Source organism: Geospiza fortis, unplaced genomic scaffold (genome assembly GCF_000277835.1).
Source record: "Geospiza fortis unplaced genomic scaffold, GeoFor_1.0 scaffold114, whole genome shotgun sequence".
Lineage (NCBI taxonomy): Eukaryota > Metazoa > Chordata > Aves > Passeriformes > Thraupidae > Geospiza > Geospiza fortis.
In genome coordinates, this window is record NW_005054383.1 from 84,977 (window position 1) to 108,835 (window position 23,859).

A 23,859-nucleotide genomic window follows, 5' to 3' on the forward strand; every position below is an offset into this window, starting at 1 on the left:
GGAGAGCATCGTGGCTGCCTTGCTGGTCAGACCTCTGTCTGCCAGGGAGAAAATTTTGTAGATAAGACTTAATAAACAACCTGAAGACCGAACAACAGAGAGTCCAGTCTCATTCTTCAGAGCCTGGGGTCGCTCCCTGGACCACCCAACTCACCTCGGGGGCAGAGAACAAGCAGCCGACCTCGAGAAGTTTGAAGGGTCCATTTTTCTTTTGGGTAAGACTATGTATTGAAAAGCATTTCTTCACATGTCCCCAAATGTATTTAATTAAAGGTAAATCAAAGTTAATAGTTTTCAGTCTTATCAGGTGACGGTACATTTCCACCTCTCAGTGTCTTTGATACCACCAAGAATCTTCTTGTATTTCTTGACAGCCTCATGGCTCAAAGCACCAAAGAGTTGTTACAGGATGTGCAGGTGAGGCAACTTCTGGAATTGTGGCTGTCTACTCTAAAAAATTGTCTTAATGTGGGTAATAAACACTTTGCAGTGCCTTGCCTTGTATGAGTAACATCAACCAGCATGAGCAGCAGCTGTGCAATTTCTCCAGCAATCTATCAGAAAGGTCAGCACCAACTGAGATGATTTCAAGTTTTATGGCTTATCACATAAACAATCCTAGTGATTATAAATGGAGTGTAGTAGCTGCTTCTGATATTGCAGCCACAGCACACTGCAAAGGAGAGGAAAAAAAAGTGGGTTTTTCAATTACAGAAAAATTCCAGCCAACCAGATATCTGAAAGCACTGAGGAAGTACAAATGGTGCTGTGATGGCACTGCAATTAATCAGTTCACACAATGCAACGGGCAGCACAAATGAAAGAGAAACCAGCACTCAGTCTGATCTGGAGACCTAAGTCAGACTGAATTTCCTGTTCAACATTCAGCTTTCAGAAGTATATGTATCATGAAAGCACTCTGCTTTCAGAGCAGCACACACACTGTCATCAGTCCAAGTCAGGCTGTGTCTCCTGTAGCTCTCAAGTCTCACTACCTGGAGTAGAGATTCCTGCCCGAAGAGCTCCGGTGCATCAATCCTGTCTGTTTCCTTCTTTCCCCTGGATTTGACCAATTTTTTATCTGATCTCATCAGTCACTTCTGTCTTCCCCACGCTGAGCAGTTTCAACTCCCTAGATTCCTCCTGACCCTAAAAATAGTCCAGGTATCCTACATGTCCCAAGGGGAGCTTAATTGTGTGTGCCTTCCCAGATGAGAAATGCAGGTGTTATTGCTGCTCACACCCTTCTCAACGGGGGTGCTCAACAGGGTGGGCAAATCCAGTCCAGACTGGGACCATTAGATAATCTTGCCTTCACTCTGCCAGGGTACTGTATTTTCTACCTATCTGTAAGATTTTGGGGAGGTTTTTTGCTGATACAGTGCCAAATTACCCACAGGACAAGGGTAAAAGGTAAACTTTAGTAAAAACAAATCAAGGTACCTATGCCTCACAACAATGTGGTGCCAAAATTAATAGCCTTTAGGAAGCCCCCTATTTAGAACAAAATGGTTGATGGGTAGGGATCAGAGCAGCAGAATAGTTTAGTAAAAGGCTGATGATTCTTCTGAAAACTGTGTTGAGGATTCGTAACCACTGCTCAGTGCACTGATAGGTCATAATTGTTCTGACCAGCCTCACCTAGGAACTGCACCTACCCACTGGTCCCAGGGTTCCCTTTGACCTCAGGTCTATGCCTTCAGTTCTTTGCTAAGATGCACCTGTCTTCAGTCCTGTCTCCTGCTGTTCATGGGTAGCACTGGGAGCGAATTCATACCCTTGCTTTGTCTGGGGCTGCTGACAGGGCTCACTACCAGAGATCTGAGCCTCCCTGCTCAGAGCCTGTGGGATTGGGATTGCTGAGGTTACCTCTGTTTGTCCTCCCTTTTTGGGGGCAGCCCTGCCTCCTCAAATACTTGACAAAATTAGAACTGAAAGAAACTTGAGGTTTTAAAATGGAATTCAGAACTGAGGTTTTATTGGACAAATGCACCTTTTCCCTATTCCTGACAGCTTAAGCCCATGTTCTCTTTTCTTGTCTTAAAACTTCTGCTGCTCCATCATCTCTCCAAACCCCCAGACCAGTAAGGTAAATGAGCCCAGTCCTGGCTCAGCTGTACACATCCTCCTGCAGATCACCAGCAGCATCTGCCTTTTGGAGAATCCAAAGCAGGTCAGGACCTCTGATATTAGGCAGAATATATGGACTGTCTCAAATAGCTGCATAGTGAGCTCACTATGAGCCAGAGCATCCATTCATCACTACTCATGAAGCCAAGTGACAGAGCACACAGGGTAAAGTCACAATCAGTACCTGCTACCCGTGCGTTCCAGGCGAGGATCCTGACACATATCCAGCTCTGGGGTGGAATCAATGATGTCCTGGACATCGGACCACTCATCGCTGCTGCCCATCCCTAGGTAAGACAGTACGGATCACATACAGCATCAGGACTTCCAGATAATGGTATTTCTTGAAGGGACTTTTACAGCTTTGAATATTGAGATTTGAAAATTTCATGGTGCCATGTTCAAAGTCTTAAAATCAGAACAGAAAGTGGTTGAAGGTGGTCTCTCAATTCCAGAGTAGGATCACCATAAGCATTCCCCTTCCCACCCCCATTCCAAAGCATCACTAAACTCATTGCCCTGAATACTCACTAAAATGGGATCAGCAGAAATATTTTATCCATTGAAGTAAATTCTAAAACTCCTTTTTTATCTGCCAATAAAAAACTTCTCCATCCCCAGACAGCATTAGCTGAGTTTGAAGGCAACACAGTGATTTTCTGTACAGCTTCATAGAAATTACTATTTTTAGGAACTGGCACTATTTAGTTTTAACAGAAATAGGTTTTCAATACAAATTTTCAAGTCTTCACTGGTTTAGATACCCATTACAGTGAAACTTGACTTCAAAACCGATAAATGAAATCTGGTTTGTGTGTAATCTACAACCTGAAGCCAATATTTAAAGAATAGGGAATTTCTTCCTCTTGTAAAGTCCTGTTTACTGAATACCAAACTCTTCAAAAGCCCAGACTTTAACCTATTCTGAACAAGCAACATGAACCCTGTGTCAAAGAATTTCTGAAAGATTAATGACCTAATTTGTGAATTACATTAGTCCCTCAATGAACTTAGATGTGACATTTTTGACCTTTCCAGACAACCTCAGTAGCCAAATATACAAAGTCCATGACAACTGAAGTGTTAATTTCTTTCAGGCTGGCATTGTGCCAGCTGGCAGCAAACCCAGGCTGGAAGACAAAGTGTGATGTGGATCTGTTGCCAAAGCAAGCATCCACACCCAGCGGGTCTAACATAAGCACAGCCTTCCTCAGCTTTATTTTACCAAGCTGGGAAGTTTTTCTGCAAATACCTCTGAGTAGCATTTTTGGTAGTTCAGCTCTAAGGCACATGCATCACTGACAGACATTTTAATTACAGATGCATAAAATACATGATTAAAATTCAAGTATGTGCATCACTTCTAAGCATGGAGAATTGATTTCTTGTTAGGGGTGAGAAATAGCTGAAAGGTTGAATATGCAGACCACATAAGGAAGCCATAACTACCTGCTTTGAGCAAATTCCACAATATCACACTTCCACCAAGAAAGTGGGGGGAAAAAAATGGTTCCACTTCACAATTGCACATATACAAAAAAGAGATTATTTTGACCCAAGAAAACTGTTGATAGTAAATGAGCTTGTAAAGCAGCAACTGTAAAAATCAGGGTATTTATAGGGCATTCAAACTATTGACATCCATGCTTAGCTTTCCTGATACAAGTGTTTCATGGTCTTGCCTTGGCCAGGATCACAGCCAGACCACAATCTAACAGCAGACTGTTCAGAACCCATATGCTTCCATGGACAACTATCCTAGTCTCTGACAGATGGACATCCGTGACCTTGAGGGCCCCCTCAGGAAAATACAGACTGGGACTCAGTCTCCTCTCCTCCCTCTGTTCTCCTTCAGTGCTACAGCAAAAGATGTTATATGTTGGTTTATGGTCTTACTTCATTAGGAACCAGCTTGTGAATGTTACCAGAGGAATTTCTGCTCCAGTAATAACTTAGTTATAACTTCTGCTTCCCAAGGAATAACTTGGATAAGAAGATTATCAGCTGGTTCAGATGCCAACCTCATAGACCTATGTTTACCCCTGTGCTCCTGCATATTAACCTTAATGACCTTTGATAAATCTTACAGTCCTTTTGTATTTTAAGTTCATGACCTGTAAAACAGATCACTTCTCATTTCTGATGGCCACTGTAAGTCTCACAATCCAGGGTAGACCTGCTCAGACACTACATGGGCACAGCTGAAGGGCTTTTATCATGTTATTAAATCATTTATTTATTTAACAGCCTGGTGCTAAAGCTTACAGAATGGCTTTCCTGACAAAAAAACATGAATTCAAATTACTAAAGTACTCTGGAAAATGGAGAGACAACAACTTCCACAGGTTTGGGAGTGTTCTTATATGAGAAAGAGGCTAAAAAAATCAGCTAATTTAGCTGAGAAAAACAGCTGGATACAATTATTTTAAGCAAATCAGAGTGTGGGATAAGAGCACAGAGGGAAAATAATTATTTAATCTCATGGACAAATCTGGCATTTGAACAACTGGATATAAAATACTTACGATAAATACAGACAGAAAACTAAATATAAGCTTTTAACTTTCATATTGATGAGATCCAAGAACAGCTTCCCAAAAGCTCAGCCTAAGACGTGACTTGAGTGCTCATGAAAGAGGTTCCAAGACATGAATGCATATCACTGCAGGGAACTGAACTCAGTAACCTGTTCCCATTTTGTGAATTTGTGAAATTACTCACATAACTGATGTTTTCAAACTGATGTTTTCAAAAATTTACTACACAGAAAACTGCTAACATCCAATAAACCCTGCCTCATTCACCTTTCCAAGTCAGGCTTCCTCAAATTCTATACTTACAGTGCAATCTCCCAGCCTCTCCCTGTAACAGAGAGACACAAGCACTGGTAAGTTGATTATGTTAGTGACCAAATACCTGAGCTCCAGCTGCCATACCTATGCTGACGTTCCTCATCTCCTGTGTGACCTGGACTTCCATGTTCCGGCTGTTACGCTTTTCTCGTGCCCTCTTATTGCTCTTGGTGGTGCCATTGGTGTACTCGCTGATGGGCTGGATGCTCTCATTCAGAGGGGTGACAGCAGCAGAGGGCACAGATGATGTGGGAGTGTTGGACTTGGTTCCCGTGGTGCTCGGTGTGGCAGCTGCTGAGGACTGCCCAGATTCAGACATTTCATCTTGGGGGCACTGTGGCAATTCCAGGGCAGCAGAACAGAAAGGAAAAAGCAGAGTTATACATTTCACTAAGTCCCATTTGCTGGTGTATGGCTGCCTTAAAGCATTATGAGCATGGTTCTTGCTCATTGTACCAGTTACATGTCCCATTGTTTGCCGGTGACACAGGGCACTACCACCACAGCGAAGCAGCGAGTTCTCGTGCTGAGCTCAACAAGCAAACCCCACCTGTAGAAAGGGTTGATAACCTTCTTCAATAAGGCTGATAACTCCTTCAATACTGAATACTGGTCTTCACAAATCACATTGGTATGTGATCTCAAGAAAGGTGGCCTTATCACAGGTGAAAAGCACCTGCAGCTCACACTGAGTACAGTGAAAGCTGAAGGGCTTTGGCACTTGCAGCAAACTAGGCCAGTGTTTCCCAAGGCTGGAAGGCAATATGGATATTGCTTGGGAAGGATCTGAAGTGGCCTCTTAGAAGTCTTGACTGATGTCATTACTGTAAGCCACCAATACACCTAAACAAGAAAAGAGCAAACTGGTTTTGCCACTTAACTGCAGAATCAGAGTGGACACTGATCTGGCTTGTCTGACACAGGAGACCTATGTCCCCAAACCACCTTATACATAGCTAGGCAGGCATCGGTCCAGCTTGAGAACACAGAATAAACAGGTGTGGTATCCCACTTCCAAATGGCAGGATGACAATATCCAAGAATTCAGAAAGGTGAGAAATGAACACAGGAGATGGATTCTCAGTATGGAATGTGCAAAATGGCTCTTGGTTCAAACAGACATTACAGCCCCACTTCTTGTACCATCACCTCTTGAGGAACAGGGAGTCTTCAAGGCTTTGTCAGGGTTTTACACTGTAAGCTGTGTTTGTAAATTAAAGCACACTGCTTCAGTCAGACAAGGAATGCCCTGACTAGCGCCATGACCTCTCTCAGACTCAAAGGAGATTTCCCCAGTCTTAAGGGCAGCCCACTCTAATTACTGCCTGCAGGGAGGTGACATAATTAATGCTGAGAGTTATATGTGACAGTGAGTTGCGATTGGGTGCAGTGGCATTCACCTGCACATCCAGACCCAGCTTTCACCTTTACCACTGGCCTCTCGCCTCCTGTGCAAGTACTAGAGAGATCCTGGTTCTGCTCAGAGGCTGCTCTGAGCCCTCAAACCTCGAAGCTGTGACAGGGTTTCACTTTTCTCATCTGGAAGTCTCATTCTCTTGTACTAATAACAGCTTCACAACATGACAAAAAAATCCAATAAGGGATGAGTGAGAAGACTGAAAAAAATGGTGACTTAACCCTTTGCAGCCTTAGTTTTGTTAAATCTGGAATTTTATTAAGATCTTCCTTTAATTAGACTGGCCTCTGTATGCTTATCTTAAAATGCTTTGCTGCACACTGCACTACAGAAGTCTAAAGGCTTACACTGCACCTGCACACTTATATTGGAAACTCAGGTTTTTTACAATGGCCCTACCATTAAATGCAATCCACATTTTGTGTATTTTCCGCATTGTTAGTCCAAACAGCACCCACATTCCCACATGAATATCCAAACCATCTCCCTTCAATTATGCTGGTTTCAGCATCAAGACTGAGATGAGAACTTTGTAGTTAGGCTGATACATGTGAAAACCACACTTCTCACTTCTACTTCAAATTCCTGATTTAGGAGCTACTTTCCCAGTATGTAAAGAAAAAAAAAGAGTCAAATAGGATTTTTGATAATAAATAGGCTCCAGTAAGCTTTGGACTACCTCAACTGAAGTTTGCCTTCTGTGCTTTCAGATGTACAAAGGGACAAAGATTATCAAGTGTGAAGTGCAACCATAAAACCTCTTTCCTCAAACAAAATTGCTGTTGGATGAAAGATTTCAGGGATGTTCTTGGACCCACTCTAAGTCTATGAGAATAAGCAAAGTTCAGAAGCATCTTAGCTGTATAAGAGACACCTAGGTGGGTCCACTCCACTTGTCATTCCTTGTTCTTATGAACCAGATGTCATTCAAAAGCCCTGGATCATCAGTGTCTATAGGGTAATATTTGTATCAGCAATATCCTGTAACTTCTTGTTTATTGATATAACCTGCCCCTTACCCTAAACACCTGAATAAGTAATTACCGCAGTCTTTCACTACTCTTTGGTTACAGATGTGAGTTTTGTACTTCCCTAGAAAACACACTTTATCAACCTTCCAACCTGCACTGGAGAAATTCCTCCCAAATGTATGTCCTAGCAACATGCTTCTCTTCACAGTCCAGAAGTGGGTATCTTCCTTCTATTGTCTGAGTGCTCTGTTAATGCTAAATATCGTGCTAAGAGTACAGCTCTTCTCTCCAGCACAGGAGGCATTCTCCAAAACCCACAGCTCACCCAAAGAATAATCTCCACAGCCACCACTTACCTACGGCCATACCTGTAAACCTCCTAAACATCAACTGTGTAGTAGTGACCTCCAAAATGCATTGTAAAGGCCCAACATTCATAGCAGTCATATGTCACCATGAGAAGCCACAATTGTATGGTTATAACACTGAAAGCATAGTACATAAAAACAAAAACGTTAAGGACTTTAAATATCCAAAACACTGTAAAAAATAAATGTAAAACTGAATGCAAAAACCAAATAATGACAACAACTAAAATAGAATATAGTAATAAAAAGTAAACAAGGACCCTTAAAATGTAAGTACAGCATGGCCTCATGAAGAAGGAAAACTAGTGAGAATAGTCAGGTACATACTGGGAAGGTGAGTCATGTGTGAGTGATGTCAGCAAAATATCAGACCTTTGAAGAAGAGGCAAGGGAGGCATGAGCCATGCCCTCAGAGAAGTCAATCAGGCAGACGATTTAAGAGACAGCATTTCAGTCACAGAGTGTGCAAGAAGCTTGTGGGATGAAAATCTCCGTTCCAAACTAGCAAGTCAGTCCATCACATCCTTTAATTATTCATTAATTTGCTCCATACTCAGGAAATTCTCCATAACAGACTACCCATCCAAGTCTTCCACAGCACAAGCTCCTTAGGTCCATTGTACCATCTAGCCTCCTTTATCCCAGCATTCCACTCTGAGTCTCCCTAACGAGCAACAACATGAATCCCAGCATGATACATTTTGGCACAGCACACACTGCTAGTTCTGCACAAAGCTTTCTTGGAACCAGATTTTTTTGACCTGATACCACCATCACCACCAAATAACTAAGAGATCCAGTCAGTAATCACAGAATGGTCTGGGCTGGAAAGGATCGTAAGCATCACCTAGTACCAACCCCTGTGTAGGGTGTCTTCCCTGACCAAAGCAGAACAACCTCTATTACCTGAACTTGGGACACCAAAGTTTCCCACTTCTCTGGGTTGCTGCTGCATTCTCCTGCAATGCAAATGCTGAGTTACTTCTTTTGCAAGTTCTCAGTGGGACCACTGAAAGAACTAGACCTTAGCAAGGCTGTGGAAGATGGACCTAACCACAGCGTCCATGCAGCTCTTCCCCAAAGACTAACCCCCACTGTCCAGCCTAATGACTGAAAGGTCTGTTCACACTAAAGTGAACTGCAGCACTGCCTGGAGAGCCTGAGGAATAATGGATTCCAGAGGTGGGCTGGGCTCCATACATTTTGGTTGTGCTGGCACAGCACTAGCATGAAGAAACACATTCATGCTCTGTCCTCATTTCCACCATCCGTTATTATGTTATTGTACTGTGGCACTGCTATTCTCTAATTCCAGGCAGAGCTTTCCAGAAATGACTGTAGGATCTGAATGACATTCTGCAAGTTGCTACATTTCCCAAAATTCTGTGCCTCTAACATTACAGTAAGGACTGGATTCCAACCTTCCATCCTAGGCAAAGATATTTTGGATTTCCAAATTCCACAATGGCAGAGAGCTGACAAAGTGCTGACATTTGCGCTACACTAGGCTTTGCTGCTTTACAGACATAGTGTTAAAAAAATTACCTTGCTACTTTGTTTTCTGAGTAAATTGACAATTTGTCTATGCATCAAGAAGGCCACTGCTGTAGAGTCCCTCATGTGAAAGCCCATTCATGGAATCTGAAGACATGTAGAATGGATGGAACAAGCTGGGGATTTCCTTTCTATCTCCTCTTTGCCTTTATGGCATCAATGTAGTTTACAGGATCAGTGATTCAAAACTTCTCAAAAGGAGGCCAGTCCTTACATGTGACACATAAAATAGCTGATGTTCTATGAATTCCAAGCAAAGTGAAGGTAAATTTAATCAGACACTTTTGAGGTAGAGCAGAAGCTCTGTGAGATACCAGTGAACACACTAAGCCGTGCTCAGCAGAGAAACCAGTGACTCTCAGACCTGTCACCAGGCATTTGTGGAAAATCATTTAAAGAGAAGGATTTGGTGGGATCCTGAGCACAAAGACTTTGCAAAGTTCACATGTACAGCTCATGGGAAATGCATGGACCATGCATAGCCTAATCTGTCAGACCAATCTCTGAATAGCAGAGAAGAGACCCCTGAACGGCAGAGCAGAGCACAAGATGCATCAGGCAGCCCCATGAGCTGCTCCAGTGCAGGTGCAACGCTGTGAGGATTTTGGATGACCTGGCGCAGAAGGCAGAGCAGTAACGGTGACAGATGTACTGAAGGTAGATAATGCAAGTCTAGAGCAGTGACTAGGCATAAGAGGAACGTAAGACCTTTAAGCACAGTGCAAGAATTGGGCATTCAGACAGGATAAGGAGGAGCCTTTTTTAGTGAATACAAGAAGGCCAGGAGATCAGAAAAAAATGACAAACACTTAAGGGCAAGTGCAACCCAATGCCTGGCCCCACCTGAGTTGCAGAACCATTGCTCTTATCAAAGCGGAGAGAAGGGACAGGTTCTACCATGTCCTCTCCCAAATAAGCTATTAAGAAGTGAAGGATTTCTCTTCACTCAATCCCAACTGCCTCTACATACATCCCTCTCAACTTGGGGCCAGCCAAGTAAAGGAGATTAACCCTGAGACAAAGCAGCATGAGGAGCTGTGTCAAATCCTTCCTGCATCATATGCCAGATCTGAAGAAGAGTATCGTCCCACCTCTAGCAGCGCTACTATGGGAGCAAACACAAAGGGAGAGGCTGCAAAGGGTTACGGACACAGATTGTCTCTAACTTAACGAAAATGTGAGATGTTAGCAACAGTGAAGGAGTGGGAAACCCTTGCTCTGTGATGGTCTAGAAAACCTTGTAGCTGGAGTTGGACTGCAGCTGGCCGAGGTCACTCAGGTGCCAGTGGTCTAGTGTTGGGACGATCTTGGCCCCTATCTGTCCACGTACCATGCCATCAGCGAGGGGGAAGACATTCAAGGAGTTAGGACGTTCCTTCCTGCTAAAGAGACAAACAAGGAGAGAGAGGAAAGCGTGTTAGCTGTGTACAAGGTTCTGACAGAAAACAAACAGCACACTAGTGTATATGAAATACTAGTTACTAGAAACTGGACTGCAACTGTTACCCTCACATGGCAGCTGCCTGAACTCTGAACTCCCACACTTCCTTGGTGCTGGCTCTCAGTTCCACGGTGTTACAACTAGAGTAATACCTTCTCCTGGGGAAACTCTAAGATGGAGGGGGTCAGTGGCCATTAACAGGTACAAATGACTGCTCAATCACTATGACAAATTTGGAGGAACATGAAAGTGCAGTCAATTTAAGTCAGTGCTTCTGAGAAACAAAGGTACCGGAGGAAAATAAGCCATGGCAAACAACTCTCACAGCAAGAAAATAAAAGCTCCATAGCTACTAGAGATGTCACCACAGGGTGAGGAATAAGGCTTTTAAGTGTCATCTACATGAAACTTATGACATTCTACCCCAAATCTGGTGAGCTTCAACAACAGGAACCAGAGGGGTTGGATCACTTCCAATTTTAAGCAAGGAAGAGAGTATTTGTATTCATTGATCTCCCTTGATACCCATATTATAATGCACTCACAATTCAAAAACTAAACAAAGATATAAATAAATGCAACATGCATATTGCTAGGTGTCTCTAAGTGTGTTCTGTTCATCCTCTCCTTTCTGGCAGCTGCAGGGACTCACTAGCTGCAGGTCAGATTCTGAACAAAAAAGCTGGCACAGATTTTGAGACCAAGCTTCAGAGAAGATTTTGGGAGAAAATCTAGAGCAAGCAGAGAAGGTGGAAAGGCTGTGGCACCAGCTTGCCAAGCCCAGCAAATGGTTCAGGGTATGTCTAATTGACTCCAGCCCCTGCAGAGCTAACTAAAATGATTCTCTGTGTGATGTGCACCCATACTTGGACTCAATCCTATTTCACCTATTCCTGCACAGGGTTTCTGCTTAATCTTGGGAGTGTGACGAAACCTGCTCTTCTGTAGCACGCTGTTAGTAACAGTAGACCTCCACGTTCCTTTCTGTAATGATCATCAGCATTGGGTGTCATGCCCAGGCTGGGAAACAAGCGCAGCCACCTCACCTGTGACCACGGCAAACAACTGCTACAGGGCCTCTGGGACAGAGCAAACACACTAACACAGGGAGTGGCAGACCAGCCAACTCTTTTAGGAAGGACAGAGATGGAGTGTCCAGCAGAGGAGACAATGTTTGCTGAGAGAAACCACAGTGCCCAACCTTCTCACCCTAAGCACTGCCCAGCCACCACAGTATGCTGCATTGCTGCATCAGTGCCTACCTTATATAGGCAAAAAGGCCTCCTGTGGCCTGTCCTGGATAGGCAAGATGGGGCAGAAAGGTATTTCCAGCATGCCTACTTGGCATGCACTTTTCCTAGGAATCTGCACTAAAATCCTTTCCTGAAGATATTACACTCCTACATGGAAGTTTCATACACAAACTCTCTCAGAAAGGAGGCATGTAACTGGATTTTGGAGGAACGCAAATCACTGATAAAACATAATTAACCTTCTCACAGGTAACAAGCAATAGAACAAGAGGAAATGTCCTCAAGTTGTACCAGGGTAGATTCATGTTGGATACTGCAGAAAATTTCTTCACTGAAAGACTGGTTAACCATGGAAACCTGTTGCTCAGGGCAGTAATGGAGTCACAATCCCCAGAAACATTCAAAAGGCGTGTGGATGTGGCACTTTGTGATATGATTTAGTGGGTGTGAGGGCATCCAGTTGAAGGTCAGATTTGATCTTTTCCAACCATAATGATTCTATCATTCTCCACAGATTCAAACCCAGACTTCTATGTCATAGGAATTGTCAGTTTCCTTGTAACTTTTCCTTTCCACTACCAAAGGCATCTCGCTATTTGTGACTTAAATAACCGCTGAAGGTTTAGTGAAAACATTCTACTGCTGTTTGTCCCAGTTTATGACTGTAACTTGCCACTTACATCTGCTCCTACTAGGTCATGATGCCAAAGGACAATTACCTCTGCCTGTCTGCTGTAGATACTTCTCTTTATCCCACTGTTATCATTCCAAGGACCTGAAAGCTTCTAGCAGCTGGGTTTCAAGTTTCTAAAAAAGCTTACTAGGCAAATGTTTCCCTTCCTAGGAAATCTTCACCCAGGTGCTGACACAAGCACCACAGAAAGTAGAGTTAATTATGTGTGAGAGATCATAAAGGCATTCAACACTGGAAATCAGAACCACTTTATGCTACAATACCAGAAAATTCTTAGTTACACAGTTTAAGAAATAACCCAAGGATCCCTAAGAGTCTACTTCCAAAAAAAATCTCTCTTTTTATGCAGAAAACAAAAAACTTGGGCCATTTTTTGAGATACTTTAATCATTAGTTTTATATCTTTCCTTTTCTTCAGGACTGAATTATAGTTTTAAGAGAGTCTTGCTTTCACAGGTCTATGGAGCAGGAGAAAGTTTCCTATAACGTTCATTTATAGGACAGTCCTTGTCAAACCAGTGGTGCAGCCAGAATATCCTAGTGACTATGCTGGAACGACTTGACATAACTCACTGACAGCACTGAGACATAAAAGCTGCCCCCAAAGTATGCTGACAGACATTAAATTATACGTTTTCTTTTTTGTTGATATGTAAACACATACATACTTAACACACAAAGAAATACAGGAGCCACCAAATGGAGAGGAAATGTGTGAATTTCACAGTCCCTGTTAAAGAGGCACAGGGTCTCTACAGCATCAGAAGCTGTAGAATCTTCCGGAAAGAATTTTAGCACAGACTGTTAGGAAATTTCCTTGATGAGTTTCTTTGGAAATGCCTTCAAGCCTCTTCAAAACCACCCAGTAAAGGGGAAGGAAGTGCTAACTCTAATTTTGCAGTCCTGAAGTTAGCTACCAAATTTAAATGCAAATAAATTTAAAGTAACCTCATTTAGACTCATCCTGGTCTAAACTTTGAGTGCTGCAGTCTCTCTGACATACCCAAATCTTTCCAGGATCAGCCAGGGTGAGTCTTAACACTTGATAGTTCCACCTTGAGTTACAAGGTGAACAGCACACTCTCCAATAAAGGTTTGCAGTAGACAAAACCTGAATTAGGACGTTCTACAAGCAACACCCTAAAGTTTACAAAACATAACAAAACTACAGTTTGTTTGCCAGCATTTAAAGAGGAGAACTAGTCTCTTTGAAGGCTCTGTGCACAGCACTCCCTGCCCAATCATCAGCCAAAAGTGCCATTGGAAACTTACTGACACTGACATTTGTTCTACTTCCACTCAAAAATCAGGCATGGCTTGCTCTCTAGTGTAAAATAAGAGAGAATAAATTTCTTGGAACCTGAGGGAATTACATGAAACTGTGTCAGGGGAGTTTTAGGCTGTATTTCAGGAAAACGCTCTTCCCCCACATGGTGGTGGGCACTGAACAGGCTCCCCAGGGAATGGTCATGACGCCAAGGCTGCCAGAGCTCCAGAAGCATTTGGACAACGCTCTGAGGCACAGGATGGGATTGTTGGGGTGTCTGCGGAGGGGCAGGAGCTGGATTTGACAATCCTTATGGGCCCCTCCCAAATCAGGATATTCTACGATTCTACGGATCTATGATTCTATGACTTTTAAAACATTAGGGGATGTGAAGTGTAAACATCCCATCCCAGACATCTGATCCTGTTTTGGGAACAAACTCGTGTGTCTTCTGCATTTGCACGCACAAACTTCTCCCTGCTGTGTTATCCCAGCTCCATGGCTCCCTCTGCACCCCTGAATCAAGTCCAGCACAGGTGCCAGTGGACACAGAGAGCAAATATGCCAGTACAACACATTCCCAGCATCACACTGTCACCACTCCACAGCAACCTATAACACTTGGATTAATGAAGTTCAGATGCAGCAATAGGATTTACCTTTTCCTCCAGGACTGGCGATGACTGAAGTGACAAACATAACAGCCAAACAGCAGCAATTCCACAAAAAGCAAGACAAAAAGAACAACCATTAGAGAGCAAATGTCATGCAAACATGCAACCTAACACAGATACAAGGTACATGTGCACTGCAACCCCCATGGCACGTGGAAGTAGGTACTGTGGATCTGACAGCCCGGTCAGAGAACGAGAAAACTAAATAAGTTTTCCCAGAATTGGTCTGACAGACTTTAGGGAGTTGAAGATAAACAATGATAGCTTACTTTCATAAACAACCTGCAGGTGGTGTTTTCCTACTCTCTGTTTTCTTGGTTTTCTCAACAATTGCTTATAAGAAAGGCATCTTGTTAATTAGCCAATCAGATGAAATGTATTGATTAATTGATCAACCAGGTCTATCTGTATCAGATCAATGTATAAAAGATGATCTGAAGTAAAGAGGTGAGCTTTATGCAAACCAGCCTTCTGGAGAGTCTGTGTCGTTTTTTACTCAATTGCGACAGGTACAAACTCATTACACCTCTTGGATGGCCATTGATACACACCACACCCACAAAAGTTGCAGCACAAACTTCTCCCTAGCCCCATTTATTTTAAATAAATCCACCCAAATTTGTTTTGCAGGTCATGAGAAATTATGCCTATCCCCCCACCTAGTGCACTAAGATCCACAAACACTGGTGTTCCTCCCTCCAGCTGTGCAATTACATCGAAACACACTTAGCCCAGGTGCTGTGCAGAAGCACAACAAACACGCACACACCCAAAAACACAAACACACACACACACACACACACGTGCGCGCAAAGCTGAAAATTAAGGAAAAACTCCCATTTCCCACTGGTAGCTCCTAGACTTGGATCACAGTCCCATCATGGGCTTTTCACAGACATACAGTGTTACTCTCCAAGGACACTAGCAATGTGCCACACTTAAAGGATAAAAGACAAACTTCTCTGACATGAAAAGGTAAGTCTTGATGAAAATTTTGCCCTTCACCAACTGAGACTGGCAGTGTTGTAGATACTACCAGCAACACTTTTCAGTGGGCCACTCTTTCATGGAATGTTAACATAAAGCGATAATTAATATCAGCTTATTCAAGAGTAAGGGAAGTAAAAGCTTTTAAGCTTTTTAGAAAGGAAGAAATTAAAACCGATTTCTACTACACAGTCCAACTCAGGAGTTGGACTTCAATGATGCTTGTGGCTCTCTTTCAACTCAGGATATTCTATGATTCTATAACTCAAAGCTGGCAGGTGCACACAGGACTCACTCTTTAAAAGAGAGACGTCCTAAGTTTGCTTTTGCCTATGGTACTTTTAGATTTTACTGTAAGCACTTCCACAGATATATTCTTACTTCCAGAAGTGTAAGTTGGGAGAGAAACAAGCCTAACACACTTATCCCATTCCATCTCTAAGACTAGGATCAGATCATGTTCTGGGAACTCACTCTGGATTTCCAGACTGTGAGGGATAGAAAAGAAGGAAGAAAAACAGTCTGATAAGGGAAATTTTATGAACAGATGAGCACTTACAAGCTACTGGTTCTTTTTAGACCATGTCCTCTCAAGCTTTCGACGTCCCTTATCTGCCTAGGAAAGCTGACATCTAGCTTTTTTTTTTGTTTTTCTCAATTCATTCCTATATTTTAGACAATTTATTTCTAGTCAGAACCCAAACACTATAAGAAGGGAGGAAAATCCCTTTCTTGGACATAAGTAGGACTTTTGGTGACTGACAGAAAGCTTTCTCTGAAAGAACAACGTGAAAAAATCCCGTAATGGCTAATGCATTTAATTGATACAGTTTTGCTGCCTATCCCACATACAAAGACATGCAAACACACAAACATTTTATTTGACACCATCTATTCTATGGATAAACTTTTACACACTACCTAAGAATATGAACATGTTTTCCAGAGGCCCCATCAATAGCAGCATGATAAAGCCACACCTTTGTAAAACAACATAGAAAGCTCCTCACCATCAAGTACCCACAACTCACCCAGAACTCATTAAAACAGAGCTTCAGCTACAATCCGTGTCCCCAGGGAAAGGTCCTGCTCTGTTTTCTCTCTCTAACGCGCACACTCAGTGTGTAAGTTCCCACGTGACACGTGTCACATGGAAAGGTCATGGCCCTACCTTCTCCCAGGTACACTGCCCTCAGTTTGGTTATTTCCTCCAACTTGCTGCATCTTAGATCGCTCAATGTGTTCCACATAGGTCTGGATCATCTGTGAGGAGAAAAAAATCCATGAGGCAAAGAGATGAGAAGGAAAGGCTCATTTTCTGCTTTTGTTTAATTTTCTATGGTATCCACTTCCAGTCCCCTGGGTTTTTTTGCAGACTTCCTTGTGTTTACTGTTGCCTTCTAAGCTGATGATGTAAGTGAATGGTCTAATCTGATAGAAAACTTGTCAACAAATAGTGTTCGAAATCACTTCAGCTGAATCTCACAACCAAAGAGCCTTGAAAAAACAACATAGTCTGGAGGTTCATTGGCAATGGGAGATGAGGTAACAGGGCACTATGCACCGCATCACAGAACAGCTGAGATTGGAAGGAATGTCCTATGGTCCATTAGTCCACCCCCTGCTGAAACAGGGCCACACAGAATGGCCACACGACCGCATCCAGTTGGCTCATGAATATCTCCAAGGAGACTCCAACATGCCTCTGAACAACCTGTGCCAGAGCTAATTGCTCTTGCAGGAAAGTAGTTTTTACTACTTTGTTCAGAGTGAGTTTTCTGTGTCTTAGTTTGTGCCAGCTGTCTCCACTGGGTACTACTGAACACAGCCTGTCTCCATCCTGTTTACACCCTCCAGTCAGGTACTTCTGATGTTCCCAAAGTTCAAGCTCTACAATCCTAGTGATGACTAGAAGCTCTAGTCATCACTAGGATTGTAAAGCTGAGTTCTTTGACATGATATAGTCATGTAGATATAGACAAAGAGCTTATTTATTTAGAAAGATAATATCTTACCTCTGTGTGACGCTGATGCAGAGCATTATACTCCTTCTTCATTTCTGATTCACGTTCTTCCAGTCGAGAAACTGCCCAAGAGAAGATTCCCAACTATCAGCTAACATACGCCTGGCACTCAAAATAAACTATTTGAGAAACAAAGCCTATTTTTTTTAGAAATTAATTTACACCTACTGAATAAAACAAACAGAATTGTGGGATTTGGTCTTTGTTACACTCTTAGTTCATGGCTACCCGCATGTTCCCAGTACCAGTGATTTTGCACTATAAATGCAATAAAACTACAGAAGTTTTCAGCAGTAGCCTAGTGCCCTGTAAGCATCTTAGTTTGGCAACAATTTGTTGTCCTCTGGGACTGGCTCTTCTGGCTGCTTGAGGAGCAGGAGTACTGGATGAAACACCAACAAATTCTGAGGGGAACTTCAATGCCTGCACTTATTAAGGAAGTATTTGTAAAAACAAATACACAAACTAAGTAACTAACTAACTAATTAATGTGACGATTTTTATAAGAATGGAAGATTTTACAAGGAGAAACTGGAAACTAGGTTTCAAAGGCCCAAATCTTACACCTTGCATCTGGAGAGACTGACCACAAAAGAGAGGAAATGTAGCCTTTACTGAATTAGTGTGGATACATCCCACCCTTGGGAAAGCACAGAATTTTACATCAAAGTAAGTGACAACCAGATATTTTGGGCTTTGCACAAATTACACTAAACCAAAAAAAAGTATGAAGATTATTTTTAAAGTAGTACTGTATGTGTGTGGAAGGCATGTGTATAATGGTGTCTGGTGCACAGCTTTGCTTACTCTGGTCTGCATAGTTTTTGGTCTTCAGCTCCAGCTGTCGAGTCTGAAATTCAAGGTGTTCCACTTGGATTTGTAGTTCTTTCTTCTCCTGTTCCAGTGCATCTTCAAACTCTATGAACTTCTGCATAGGGAAGAAGTGGGGAAGGAGGCACAGATGAGGATTACATGCAAAATGGGCTTGCCCTACCATGACCCTTCCTCTCCTCAAAAAATAGAAATTTGAGAGAATATAAAGTGAGGGAATATAAATTACAAAATCAGAAATAAGAATTTTTAAGTACTGTAGGTAGCACAACAGCACTTTATCAAGGTGAAGGATCTATTTTATATTAGAAACTTATTGTTATCTTTAATGCATCATAATAAACATAGAAACTATGGTCCAACATGAGTTCTGTAAACCAGCACAACTTTATCATCTTCAGCAATGTTGGTCTTCTTTGTGCCAGGCTGAATTTTGATTCCTGTTAATTTGATGTCACAGAAGAAAAATTGAAGAAAAATTTTATTTACAATCATGTATTTAAAAATAGCTATGTCAGAAACCTTCAGACTAACTCTTTTAATGATGCAAATGTAGAGAGCTCCATCCAAAATTCCTGTGGGGGGACAAGTCTTGCAGAAACATGCAAATCTTTTGGAAAACTAAGCTCCAACTCTGTTGCTGTTCACTCCCATTATCACCAACACAGAGGCAGCTGCACGCAGCAGTGTGACTCCTGCACAGGACACTGGACCAAAAGAAAGGTTTTAGAGATACATTCATTTCACAACAAAAACACAACAGGAAAATACCTGATTTCAGGGTGTTCTTTCTGTAAACTGTCACTTCTTGCCTGCAAGCTTTAGTCACTCCCTGCTGTGGACATCAGCACACAAGAGCAGAGTAAATCATGTGGAACATCCTGTTCAGCTCCACTGTGGGATATTACACAACTCCTAGTACGAACTGGAGCCACAGGGGCTCCATATAATGAAATGTCATAGAGTATCGTATAATACCATTAAATCATATAATATATAATAAAGTATCATATCATATAATAAAGTATAATATATCGTATCATATAATAAAGTATCATGAAATATTTAAACTAAGCAGGATCCCTGGGAAGTCAATGCAACTCCACATCTCTGCAGGACCAGCCTGTTTCTTGTGTGATACACGGTTATCAGAGGTCTTCTGCAGAATACACTAATGCAATAATGACCCATAGCCCACACATCTAGGTTTAGAAACAGCTGCTTCTAGTACCATCCCAGACACAAATGGGTGGGAAAGTCTCTAAGGCTCAGAGAATACATGCCTCTCTCCAGCAAACCAAGCCTGAATGTTACCACCAGGCTCACAGGGCCACAGTACTGCAAACCTATCCCCCAGACGCAGTACACATCCTGGCCTGGTTTATAAACCCAAAAATTAAAGTCTCATTACATTACTCCTGAATAGTTCCACCCAACAAAGCCAAAAGTACAGCATTATTTGCACCACCCAGTCCAGTAACTAGAACACCTAGCTGAGCTGCATGAGCATAGTTGGGAGCAGCCCTGGATCTGGAGCTGCTGAGGATGACAGTGAGAAGGAAATTAAACTATGCAGGCTTTAATTCACCCTTAAAAATGTTTAAGGCCAAGAGGAGCCCACAGGAATTAAGGGGAGCCTGCGAAGAGCTCACAAGGCTTTGCTCCTGACCCTGCCTCTCTCTCTCTCCGTCTGTTTGCCAAACCTTCCTGAGGTCCAGGCCCATTAGATTCACCAGCACATGCACACTGGCTGGAGAAACCTCCTCTGTCTAAAAGCATGGATAATGGGGAGGAAAATCTCTCTCCTTCTGCCCTCTGCATGGGGGAAGTGTTCTCTCACAAACTCAGAGGCATTAGAATTTCAATTTAACAAATTAAAGCTTTTTTTTTTTACTTCAAAAGAGACAGATACTGGTAAGAATCTTTTTTTGGCAAAGACTCTCAGGGAAACTAACACATTTAAATGCTCAGTAAGATTATTTTGTTAAATTCTGCACATGAACCAGTCTGCACTGCTGCACTCTCAGAGTAAACCTCTGCCCATTCCCTACTGCTTTTACTGGAATTATTAGCAGAGACACCGGAACCATCATTATAAACTGGATCCTCTCTGCAAATGACTGAAAGCCATGTTATTTATGATTCTTGCAAACTTTTAAAACTGCTCAGTAAATTCCTGGGAGCAGTGACTCAGTTTGCATTCCTACATATCTGTATTTATAGAAACAATCAAACACACTTTAGTCATTTCTTGCTTCCCTGCACTCTGTGTTCTGCAGTGCCTTTAACCTCTAACTGGGTTTTTAACTTTACTCCTCTTCTTGTTCAAATTTACTGTAATAAGGGCTTGGGGGTTTTTCCCACTGATGGCTGTTTTGCACAGAATTTTCTAGAAACAGCAGCAATGCCAACACCTTTCTTCTGTTATAAAGAAGTCATCTCAGAGGCTAAACATTTACTTATTAATTATATTTTAAGATTGTTCAAGGGTTTAGATTTTTAAATGTGTTTCTTCCTGAGATATCAAACACTGAAATCCCTTAGTCACTCACCCAGCAACCTTTTATAGATTCTGAGAACTTTATAAAACAACCTGCTTTGTAAATTTGTGGATTTATTTTTGAATGCTTTTTCAGAACAACAATATAATTTCAGAATTAATAAAAGAGGAAAAGAAGTCCTAACAGACACTGACAACGAGCAACAGAGCTGAGAAGCAGCAGTTTCACTTGCTCCATCTAGAGGCTGATGGAAATTATTCCAAGAGAGTGTTTTCCTGGCATAATCTCTATCTCATAGGATTTTGCTGGAAGCACTCTGTGCTAAAGCTTTACTGATGAACCCTTTTAATTACAGCCAAGGACTAAATCCCCATCACATCGCAGTGGCTCAGCTTTCATCACTTTCCTGCTCCCATTTCTCCACCCAGGAACATGCAACACCCCCTGCCTCCCTGCTCTTAACTTTAACTCTTCTACAAATATGGCTCAGTCTTTTTCCTCATACCTGTCTATTTTGCAACCTAAAAGTAATCAAAGAAACACAAAACTAGAAATCAATTAAGCACCTGGAAAAGAGACATGAAGACAACTATATTAAAAATTAATATTGCCCTAAGTTTTTGTAGGGCAGAACAGCATTTTTCATAAATGCATGGCAGGATGGCCTATCCTGGTGCTGAGGAGATCAAATGATGGCATTTGTGTGCAGGGGCCCAAGGGCTTGATCCAATTCCTGGCTGTGCAGCACCTTGTACCTGCTCTGACATCAGAATTCATTTCACCTAAGTTTCTCCATGCTCATCACAAGGTCTGACAGCAGGAAAAGTCCCAAATCCAGAGTGAAGTGAGCAGCTAACACAGCAGAACAAGGAAAAGATTCCTTGTAGCAATGTATCTGAACAACTTAGACCTCAGTGTGCACCAGCCATATCATCTGTAACTGTTCTTATCAGAATTTTCTCAAAGCACTATGGAATTCATCAAGGTTACTAAGACATAAACTGTGCTAAAATAAGAATGAAGAAGCTAAGAAACTGCATACCAGGATGGCAAGAACTAGATAACAGAGGACTGTTGAACACCTGCATGGTAACCAATCACGGACGCTGAGAAATGGAGGCAGAGAACGAGGGAACAAGACAAAGGCACCAATCAAGAAGTGCGATCTTAGTAGTTTGTAGAATCTATAAAAGTGTGTGTAATGTAGACAATAAACAGCTTCTGCTTGATCATATCGGTCAGTTGTTCAGGAGTCCTGGTTTACCCACAATAATTCCTGCCAGGGTTTTGCCGAAGGAAGATATTCCTAATGTCCAGATGTCACTGCTGCTCATTCTTCATGGCACCAGTGAGCTCTTACCAGGGTATTCAGGCAGGCTTTATTTTTCCCCAGTAAGCCACAACAGACCTTCCATACAGCATCCAGGGAAACATCTCACTAGCCACTAGAAACAGCAGAGATTTAACTAACTTTAGCCAGAGATGTGAGCACACCCACAAGTACAACTAAGCTGCACCAGAAGTTCGGAGAAAACAGGCACTTGACATTCATATGAGTTACTCTTGTGAACAAGAGCCTCCAGAGACAACCAGCAGAGGCAGCACTTCATCTCCAGCAGGATGCCGGACCACAGCCCTCAAGTTGCGGCTCACAGCCCAAGGCATGTGGCTGCAGGTGGCCCAGATAAGCAGCCAGACTGGCTCCAGCATCTCTCCTGCCCAAACTCAATCTACCAAGTGTATCTCCAGCACACAAGAAATCCCCAGTGCTCTCTACACCACTCTGTCTTCCCATGGTGCTGAAAATTTGCAACAAGGCAGCAGAAACAGAGAACACAAACTGCATAAAGGATTTTAATTTTTTTTAAACTTTTTTGATTAACCAGGCTCCCAGAGGAAGTCATACTGCATGTACATGTTACTGAGTGAATAAAACTCAGTAAACAAATATCCATTGGCATTTCACTTTTTCCATTTCTTTCAGAGAGACTATACAATCCTGGCCCTGTTGAAGCTGTGGGAATTTCTCAGTAACTTGAAGAGGATCCAGTACATTACCCCAGCTCTTTAAACCTTGTAAAAACAACCAGGCAGAAGAAACACTAATTTGTAAGTCTCCTTCCCATCAGAACAGTTTCTGTCTGTAATATTTACAAAAAGCATCAAACCCAGTTATAACAGAAAAAGAATCTTTATTATTTACTCTCCTGCTTTTTGTGTTTTTTATCTCAGTCTATGCCCGGCCAATCCTCCCTAAATGCTGCACAGATGTTTGATGCCCAAAGATGAAATTCCAAAGTTCTGTGGATGCTAACTCATGCTAACCAGCAAACCTTCCTAAGAGCAGGGAATATTCAGAGGAATCAAATCCACAATTCTGGCCTCAGAACAGTACAATCCCAATGACTTTTGAAAGCAGACACTACAAATACTGCTCTTTCATTATAAACGTTTAATAGAAGGATAGAATCACACAACTGCTTTGGTTTGTAAGACCATCTTGTCCCAGCACCCTGCCATGGGCAGGGACACCTTCCACTAGCCCAGGTTGCCCCAAGCCTCATCCAAACCTATCCTTGGACACTTCCAGGGATGGGTCAACCACAGCTTCTCTGGGCAACCTGTGCCAGGGCCTCCCCACCCTCACAGGGAACAATTTCTTCCCAACAGCCAATCTAACCCTGCTCTCTGTCAGTTTGAATCCAAGTAGGGAACCAAAAAACTCCAAAGAAACAACCAAACAGAATAGCCTCATAGACTTTTAAAATACATCTTAAAATAACCCAATACACTCTTTGCAAAGCACTCTACCACAACTCCAATGCCCAAGCTACTGAGTTTTAACACTACATCGCAAATTTGATGACTCCGTTCTTCCACTTTAGTGCTGTCAAG

The 23,859-nt window shown here is 42.3% G+C and overlaps 1 protein-coding gene across 22 annotated transcripts in view; it reads right to left on the minus strand.

Moving 5' to 3' along the window:
- The window catches only part of MAPK8IP3 (mitogen-activated protein kinase 8 interacting protein 3), an 82,929-nt gene that overhangs the window by 33,455 nt on the left and 25,615 nt on the right, over positions 1-23,859 (minus strand). For 15 of the 22 annotated variants that reach the window (XM_031060473.1, XM_031060466.1, XM_031060460.1 and 12 more), the window contains exons 2-8: positions 18,440-18,560; positions 17,624-17,694; positions 16,780-16,871; positions 14,607-14,630; positions 10,530-10,674; positions 5,067-5,316; positions 2,315-2,417 (exon numbers count right to left, since the gene is read on the minus strand). In XM_031060473.1, the coding sequence (XP_030916333.1) occupies positions 2,315-2,417; positions 5,067-5,316; positions 10,530-10,674; positions 14,607-14,630; positions 16,780-16,871; positions 17,624-17,694; positions 18,440-18,560 (806 nt within the window). The remainder of the gene's footprint in view (positions 1-2,314; positions 2,418-5,066; positions 5,317-10,529; positions 10,675-14,606; positions 14,631-16,779; positions 16,872-17,623; positions 17,695-18,439; positions 18,561-23,859) is intronic. The other 7 variants (XM_031060472.1, XM_031060471.1, XM_031060470.1 and 4 more) reach the window with 3 other exon arrangements.